Genomic DNA, 10,078 nt, shown 5'->3' on the forward strand with positions numbered 1-10,078 from the left:
TAATAGAATGGCTAAGAGTTCTACTTGATAACGACAGCTTGACAGAGTTATGTCCCCTTAGTACGGGTACTGGAGTAAACAAAACACCCGCGATCACAACAAAGTCAGAATTTCATGTGAAATATGTTGTTTATTTCAACGAAACTTACATAGTTATATACAGTAAGGTATTTTCTTCTATATATCTGAATATAACATGTTAATTTTCCCTATATGTCTACTTATATGTGAAAAACCGTGATTTTCACGGTTGACTGCGGCGTACAAGTTTTACCCCCTTGAAAAACACATTATCGTCGATTTCTTAATTATTAGATAATAATAAGACATTTTTGTAATTGTCACATTTAGAAAATAATGTTTGAAATTATTCTATATTTTTATAGAAATTATAAACCATCGCGTTAATGAGATATTAAAATATCTTTATATTCCCGGTACGGGGTTTCAGTCCGGGTCCGGGAACGGGGTACAAGATTTACCTACCACACCGCTTAGGCTGCGAAAAAGTTAAGGAATTTTTTCCTTAGCTAAGGAGCTCCTTAGTTAAGTTAAGGAACGTTCATGAAACGCATTTTTCGGAAAACCTTAGCTAAGGAATTCCTTAGCGATTTTAAGTTAAGGAAACATTTAAGTTAAGGAACGTTGATGAAACCGGGGCCATGTATTTTTTAAATGTTTAAAAACACGACATAACACGGGTCCATGTTTAATATCAAATTCTCAATATCTTTAATTTCCATCGATTCGAATTGGTTACCGAAATTTCAACCAACATTTCAATTTTCCAGATAATTCTATATTGTGTTAATAATATAAGACTCTTTCATGCTCGGGGGTTTAGGATAGGGAAATTCCACCCAAGGGTTTTCAAATTTGAAGCCGAGGGTTTTGCCAAATTTGAAAATCCCGAGAGTGGAATTTCCCTATCCTACACCCTTGGTCATGAAAGAGTATTTTCTCTCATTCCAACCACCAGAATAAGCTCAGAAACCATGAAAATGCGTTTGGACCGACCACCATTTTGAAAATATCAATTTACCTCTAGAGCTTTTTAGACGAAAACGAATCAGCCAGCCGGATTTAGCATATCATCCAATATTGGCAAACAGAGTTTGAGCAGGAAAATTAATCATATCTTTCTAACGTATACGGTAAATATATCGTAAAAGATGTTTAATTTCATCATGTCGCCTTTTCCGCATTGCGGCATCGGAGAAATCCAAATTCGTGACGTCACGTCATTGTCGAGCCGTTGTGACGTCACGTGACCTGAAATGGGGTGTATGATAGAAATTTCCTACACCCCTTTCTTACCCTGGACAGTTCTATCTTACACACAGGGAAATGAGAGAAAGGTATATATTCTAGAGAAACTTTATCACTCATTAAAAATATCTAGTCTGAGTACACCTTTACCACAGATAACATGAGGGTTATTGGGAGACACTATTTAAGTAAAACACCGCATAACGCACACATCTGCAACCTTTCAATAGGGTACGCAAGACTTGTTTAAATATGTAATGACTGGTTACTGTTATTAACTGATCAATACTTTCTCTAACTCAATCCTTTTTATATGACAAATATGACAGTTTATATCACAACATATTGCTCTAAGATGATGTCTTGAAATGTGTAAACACTTATCATTGCCTGTTTCATCTGAAGTTTTAAACTATAAATGGACGCTTTAGAATCTTATGTTAGATGACCTAAGGAAAGATACTTACTCAAGTGCCCTCATCATTGTTGATAATAACACACCTGCTAACGACCCAGAATATCAAAAGATGCTGTCGACGACTATGCTAGAAAAACTAACGAAGCGAGACGAAGTTCTGGCACTCTTCCCGAATGAGTTTAATCTATAGTCATACAGATAAATCATGATTTTCTTTATCCTGCTGTCTTCATCTGACAAAGTGTTTTATGCAAATACTATTATGAAAACTGCTTCCGCTAACATCTCGGTTAATCGAACTATTTTGGTAATCCTCCTTAAATCGACACTTTTAAGACACGAGATAATGTTCAGTCATAGATCTATGCTAAACGTTCGACTTCGCCACAATCTATATCACCATCCTCCATGCTAAACGTGTAAAACAAAGCAGGCTGTTGTAGCTACCAATAGCTTGCTCTCATTACAAATGGCAATCACCGTTACACTGCCATAAAGAAAACTTTACAGAGGTTAAAAGTTTCTGCATGATACAATATTGGATCGGCATTTTTTCTAATGCATTTGGTGGATGTATATTGTAACAAAGTACAGGCTTACGTCATGCTCTAGTTGTTAATTAGATGAGTCTGCTCTCGTTGTTAATTGGATGATTCTGCTCTAGTTGTTAATTGGATGAGGTGGCTCAAGTTGTTAATTAGATGAGTCTGCTCTAGTTATTAATTGGATGAGGTGGCTCTAGTTGTTAATTAGATGAGTCTGCTCTCGTTGTTAATTAGATGAGTCTGCTCTAGTTGTTAATTGGATGAGTCTGCTCTAGTTGTTGATTAGATGAGTCTGCTCTAGTTGTTAATAAGATGAGTCTACTCTAGTTGTTAATTAGATGAGTCTGCTCTAGTTGTTAATTAGATGAGTCTGCTCTCGTTGTTAATTATATGAGTCTGCTCTAGTTGTTAATTGGATGAGTCTGCTCTAGTTGTTAATTAGATGTGTCTGCTCTAGTTGTTAATAAGATGAGTCTGCTCAAGTTGTTACTTAGATGAGTCTGCTCTAGTTGTTAACTAGATGAGTCTGCTCTAGTTGTTAATTAGATGTGTCTGCTCTAGTTGTTAATAAGATGAGTCTACTCTAGTTGTTAATTAGATGAGTCTGCTCTAGTTGTTAATTGGATGACTCTGATCTAGTTGTTAATTGGATGAGTCTGCTCTAGTTGTTGATTAGATGAGTCTGCTCTAGTTGTTAATAAGATCAGTCTGCTCAAGTTGTTACTTAGATGAGTCTGCTCTAGTTGTTAATTAGATGAGTCTCCTCTAGTTGTTAATTAGATGAGTCTGCTCTGGTTGTTACTTAGATGAGTCTGCTCTCGTTGTTAATTAGATGAGTCTGCTCTCGTTGTTAATTAGATGAGTCTGCTCTAGTTGTTACTTAGATGAGTCTGCTCTCGTTGTTAATTAGATGAGTCTGCTCTCGTTGTTAATTAGATGAGTCTGCTCTAGTTGTTAATTAGATGAGTCTGCTCTAGTTGTTACAGGTTCTATCTCTGTGGCCTCTATTTGTATGGTATTGTAGACCAACATCACACATTTACACGCATATTTCTGTCCTCGTTCGGAATTTGTAACTATAACACTCTTGATAAGTTCACTAAACATCTTTACTGAGTTACCAAGTGCGAGCTGATGAAATCTAATTTTAATAAATCCATCTACTCTGAAGAGTCACATTCAGTTACTCTTTCGTCTTGTCCATATTACTTCATGACATCAACACCAAAAAATTGTCTTTTATGTGCATTTGATTTTTGTCTTTATTTGTTAATAATTTATTTATATATTAATTTGTGTGGGTTTGTAACTGTAAGTGTAGGTGTGTCCGTGTGTGAATTATTTTTTGTCTCTGTATATAGGTACACGCTTGATAAATATTAATTCATAGTGAATTAATTAGCAACAACCCCTAAGCTTTAAGAGCTTAACCAATAATCATGTACCATATGTGTTGTTTCATGTCATGTAAAAAAATTGAAAATGAATAAAAACCCCTAAAAAACCACAACAACACCAAAATAAAGAAGACAAAAGGTATAAATGTTAGTACTGCTAGATCAGCCATTCATTAAAGACGACTAATCCACTTAATTAAGTATTATGTTGAAAGTGACGCAATCTTATCAACGTATATGGAACATATTTTCCAGAGTCCTGATTCACACATGCAACTGAACAAGCTGTACGCCAAGCGACGAAAGACGATGTTGGACGCATGTGCGGGACGTGACTTTGACCCCGCATTTAGGGGGAATAGCTCACAAAATTCCATCAAAGACCACTTTATAGTAGATCGGAAGCATCGCATCATATACTGTGCAATGGAGAAGGTTGGGTCGACGTTCTGGAGACGACTCTGGCAGGTATACCCCATTGCAAGACAACACAGAAACAAAACAAATTTCATTTCCAAATATACAATATCTATTTAAGTAAGCAATATTGAATTAGGTAAATGAAGCCAAGCTCTTTCACTGAATTCTTTTAAAAGTAGACTAAAATATCATATTCAGAAATAAAACCAAAGCACGCTTAGCGTCAAGCATTTTTTCCAAACTAGTTTTCTTCTGAGTTCAAACTATCAATTTCTTCGTCATCCTTTCAGATCCTGGCTGGCTTAAGATCCGCTCACAATCCGTATGACATTCCGGCTGGAAATGCCTTAGGAGGTGGTCAGGAAACGTTCAAAAATGTCTTCTTTGATGAAATTCACACAATGATTTCGACTTATCGCAGTTTCATCTTCACCAGACATCCATTTTCTCGACTTTTTTCAGGATACGTTGATAAATTATTCTCACCAAACCCAGTTTTTTGGAAGTCGTTGGGCACCTATATTGTTTCAAATTTCAGGGAAGGAAAGAAGACAGGGGATAACATTTGTGGATATGACGTCACATTTAGAGAGTTCGTGAAATACATAATTCATTCTAAGTTACATAATGAGCATCGAGACGGCCATTTTTTACCGATGCACGATCATTGTCGTCCATGTCAAGTGACATACGACATTATAGGTCGGATGGAGACGATTGTGGACGACACAGTGTACATTGTTAAGTCGTTAGGATTTGATGTTATTGCTAACACTCTAAATAAAACCATGAGGGCTAGTTCTGTGAGCGATACTATCAAGGACCAAGTTGACATACTGTTCCGTTATAAAAACAAAGTTTGTATTAGTTTTTATATCGCACAGAAATTAATGTGGCGAAAATTTCAAATACGAGGAGTTATAAGTAAGCATTCCAAATTCCCGTTCACTCGGGAACAGGCCGGGAACATAACGGAACCAGAATATGTCGTTGCTGTCACCAATGCTGTGAGTGACATACGTGATCAGGCACATGCAGAACAATACCGCCAGGAGGCGTACGCCGAGGCTTTCAGTTCAGTAGACAGGGAGGACATGACAAAACTCGCCCAAATACTACAAGTGGATTGTGAAATATTCGGATACGACTGTTCATTAACTTCTTTGTACCACAAACTTGAAAAATCCCAAAGTAACTTTAAATATTTTGATACTGATTTATATAAGTTGTAACGAGATAACAGCGCTTTCCGGTGATTAATGCCATTTTCTTTTCAATGAATATGGGCTACACGTTTTTTTCCGGCATTTTTAATTTGCGTCGTGTTGCTAGGCACTGGTTCGGCCAGGGTCGGGCGATATACCAGAAATCAGTTTGGCTTTCTATCGGGCGATATAATCTTGTCCGGACACATATTCCTTCTGTTTTCATCTGGTTTCCTTTTAACATTGTAGACTTGAGCACCATCATATGTCCAAACATCGCATCTCCATTAAGTATACAGTAACTATTCTTCCTTTTACAGGGAAGACACACGAACGAATGATAAACAGGGTATTAGGGCAGCTTCTAGCGTATAGTTCTTGTTTAAACCCTAATTTATATGGTATATCTCACTATATTTATTAGATATTTGTTTGTTATCAATACCTGTCCTGTGTGTCTGCGGTGTTAGCTGTTGGTTCCCATATGTGGACCCACACCTCAAGCAATAGGGTAATACCGTTATGCAATGGTGCGGAAGCCTGATCATCTTCACTGTTTTGTTATTGTTCTTTTTTCGTATAATACTTTTTTTTTTTTTTAAATATTGATTTATTTTTATTTTGTTGTGCATCATGGCTACCATTTACTGTTACTAGCCGCATATAATATATACATATTTGATAATGGTTAAGAACATTTTTGCTAGTTGTACCAAGTGTGTGGTAGGGGTGAAGTACAACGCAACATCAAATATCATCATTTTGTTTGTGATATATCTTTTCAGGTCACTTTGAGAGAATATTTTTAATATCATCTTTACACTTATCTTCAGACCCAATCTCCTTTAACTGTGAATGGATATCAATACCAATCCAGATCCCCAAGTTAACAGAGAAAACATGTTTGAAGGTATATAAATTACTTAAATATACTGATCATGACATCATCTGCTTACAGAAATTCATCTTAATGACTCTATTGCTGATGATGATATTTCTTTATCTACTCATCTTCATTTTGTTCGTACGACAGACGTCATAGGAGAGATGGAGTAGCTCGGATCTATACCAATCAGAAAATCATATAGAAACGGAGATTGGACTTAGAGGATGTTGACTTAGAAATTATTTGGATTGAAATTACTCTTAGTCACAAAACATTATTAATAGACTGTATTGATATGCATCCAAACTCTGTCGTGGAATACTGGAATAAACTTAATAAGTTCCTAGACAATATAACCGAACTTGGCAAAGACTATATACTTTTTGGTGACATCAATCAAAATATGTCTTAACATATCACATCTGTTGATGTTATTATGGACTAATAATACTAATATCTTAACAAAATCTCGCAGTCCATACTCCAATTTGTAGTGACCACTGTCCCAATAGTTGTACATGTAGTATATCTTTCAAAAGTCAAGAATCTACACATAAGAACAATATTATTTCCTTCAGTGATACTTGCTTTGTTAATGCTAACATATTTCTATCTAATATTGATTGGGATATTTGTCTGAATGAATCTGCTGATATCGAGACTATGAATGATATTATTTCAAGTGAAATTCATAATTGTATTGACAAATTTGTACCACATAATTTGTCACTATTCGTCCAGATGATAAAGTATGGATAAATAATGATATTCGATTTTACATACGGAAAAGAAATCGTCAATATTCAAGGGCCAAAAATACAAAAACTACTGTAGCCTGGCAAACATGTATAGATATGCGAAAAGTAGTTATTGATCTTGTAAGAGAAGCTTAGCACAGATGTATACTTAAATAACAAAATTCACTTATTGATAAATTAATACCTCCAGGCAGGGGGTGGCGGGTTGCAAAGTCCATTATGAAGTGTTTAACTAAAGGCACATATTCTGGACAAAGCAGACGCTTTCAATTCTTATTTCACTTTTGTCTTTACCTCTGATTAAACTGATCTTGATCTCCTAATTGTCCTGCCTCCCAGACTAAATTATCATCTTAAATTATCATGGTTAATGAGCAGGATGTTCATGGTCATTTTTATCTTATTTATATAATAATACTCCAAAAAATGTCCAGATGCGGTCCCATTATATTTTATTAAATGCATTGCTGACTTTCTTGTGAAGCCCCTGGTAATATTGTTTAAACAATAATGTCAGTGTATATGCAACAATATTATATCTAATTGGTTCCAGCTTTTCTCTTTTATCTGAATATACATGCTCTGTATGCTTTAATAAAATAATTTAAATACAATGCAGTTTATTTGAAATGAAATATATTTACTATCCTTGCTGTAGGGAAGCACGACGTGTTGTCTCTACGCGATTAAACACGCTCCCTTTCACAGGACATTAAATGTGTCACACTGCCAGCACATCAGTTGTGGCGGTGTCTAACTATTAATATATCTAAAATTTAAAAAAAAAAAATTGACAAATTTGACGTGTTAGGTATCGCCGAGCAATTCGTGTCTATATTTCTCATTATTTATTAAAAAGGCTAAGTTTCTTTTTTTTCTGAATGAAAATTTTCATTGAGAATGAGAGTTTTTATTATTTCATGTGTCTTACAACTTAGTGGTTCCCTGATACATGGTCCCTCATACAGTTATTGACTTACGGAAAACAAGGTTTACTGGAGGCCAAGGTGTGTTCATATACCCAGATGCTGTAGGACCCAATGTAACACGGGGTATTGACATTGTCAGTATCTTTTCTGAAGTGTGATAGATCACCATTAATAAATGCCTACTGCTTCACCCTGTGGACCTTGTTGAGAAGCCTGTCTAAATTTTACCCGTTAATGATAAACATTTTATGTCTCTTTGAGATGTTGATTGTATGCGTAAATCTCCATACGCATAGAGAAACGTATAGAAATAGTCAATAGTACAAGTTGGTCTGTTAAAATTTAGAAATAGGGACATTTCGTGCATTAAGCTTTAATATGGAAATTCAAGAAAAAATATGGTTAAAAAAATGAAAATGAAGCATGTTATACTTAAATTTAAATGAAGGGTAATATATTTTACTATTCTTACCTTTGGTTAAAGTCGATTTATCGACATATTTGAGAAAAATATTTAGCTGAGGGCGATATCCGAGGTCCGCATGCAGTTTATAAATCCACATATCGAATATAGCTAAAGGCTACAGATTGCTCTTGTTGGAACAGTAATTTTACTACTAGTCACATACCGTTGATAAAAATCGTAAAAACTCGAACAAATATGGCTGTATATAAATCAGTATATATGACGAGGTCAGAGACTGTCCTTAGACAGTAAAATATAATGTAAACAACCTCGGTTAGCAAGAAACGTTCGAGTTATCTTTCTTTGAATTAAGATTCGGAATGCGACAACTTTAAGTGTTTACAACAAAAACAAAGTAAATTCTTTGATTTAAAAAATATTTTTTCATATTTTAAGTAACTGTCAAGAAATGTAGATTCATTAGGAAAAGTGCGATAAAAGTGTATTGTATAGGTATATATCTGAAATTTTGTTATTGAATGGCACATTAGAGCGTGAAGTTTAAGAATCTGGAAAATATGTATTTTTTAAATAACATTTAAGGGCCCTTAACTTACCAGAATAAACCGACAGACACAATATCTGTTGGTATATGCTACCACAAAATACAACAAAAATGTAATGGATCAAAACAGTATCGTGCTGACATTCCGGGTCCGTTCCTACATAATACTAGCCGTTTAATGTGTCACAAACGACTTTCATGGAAATGCTAAATGTACCTGAATTGTTATTTTTTGAAATGGTTTAAACCAAACTATCGGACGTAATTAAAAGTAATCTTGAGAAATGAATATGGATAACTGAAAAGTTATTGACAATGATTTAACGCCTTTAGTTGCCACTGCGTGAATAGTCAGTACCCCATTGTTTTCGAAATCCCCCTTTGACAGCGGTTAATGTGATGGCTGAGGGTTTGAAAACAAGTAATGTTGAGCTAGAGGAAAACCAATTGTCGAGGTTCTGGTCAATCTTCATTTATATCAGGTTTAATATGAAACATATAATACCGGGTTAACATAGGTAGCATGTACAGTCATCAGTAAAGGCTTGAGGAAACAATATTGCACTCCTTCCGCCATTTGCGCAATCAGTGAATAAAATACGTTATAAAACAGAAATCTACTTGTTATAACCATCACCGGTCTATATCGCCAGTTTGTCGCTATATTTGAAATGTTGCCTAAGACACGCAACTTTGAAATTTAAAAATAACAACATACTATATTACATATATATACTCATTGTTACCTTTAGGAGAGAACTAATATAGGCTATGCCTGTTGTTCAATCTTTTTTTCTAAATGAAATAAAATTTGTTGAAATGGTATATGCGTGTGATGTGAAACAAAATATATCATTTAGTATACAAGTTATTGAATATTTCACAATCTAAATAATTTTTATTCTTTCATCTTTTTTCAAATTGAGGAAATAAAACGGGTTTTATTTCACCGTATAAACTTTCTTTCTTTAGTAAGCATTATTGGTCCAAACATGTTTGAGACTTCGCAGTTTCAGAATAGAAGAAGGTATCCATTTACGATCCATTACTAACGTTTTCTAATCTTAGAATAACCGCATAACAAGCTGCGTAAGGTGTCCATGGCCTTGACCTACTGAACCCGGCTATAGTGTGTGTCAATATCGTATACCAAGTCATGGCCTTGACATACTAAACCCGGCTATAGTGTGTGACAATATCGTATACCAAGTCATGGCCTTGCCCTACTGAACCCGGCTATAGTGCGTGACAATATAGTATACCAAGTCGTGGCCTTGACC

The 10,078-nt window shown here is 35.1% G+C and overlaps 1 protein-coding gene across 1 annotated transcript in view; it reads left to right on the plus strand.

Moving 5' to 3' along the window:
* LOC110445295 (carbohydrate sulfotransferase 13-like) overlaps positions 1 to 10,078 on the plus strand; it is a 26,087-nt gene extending 16,009 nt beyond the window's left edge. The window contains exons 4-5 of the mRNA XM_021489833.1: positions 3,885 to 4,097; positions 4,340 to 10,078. Coding sequence (XP_021345508.1) covers positions 3,885 to 4,097; positions 4,340 to 5,281 — 1,155 coding nt within the window. The 3' untranslated portion in view covers positions 5,282 to 10,078. The remainder of the gene's footprint in view (positions 1 to 3,884; positions 4,098 to 4,339) is intronic.

This window comes from Mizuhopecten yessoensis, unplaced genomic scaffold (assembly GCF_002113885.1).
Source record: "Mizuhopecten yessoensis strain PY_sf001 unplaced genomic scaffold, ASM211388v2 scaffold2207, whole genome shotgun sequence".
Lineage (NCBI taxonomy): Eukaryota > Metazoa > Mollusca > Bivalvia > Pectinida > Pectinidae > Mizuhopecten > Mizuhopecten yessoensis.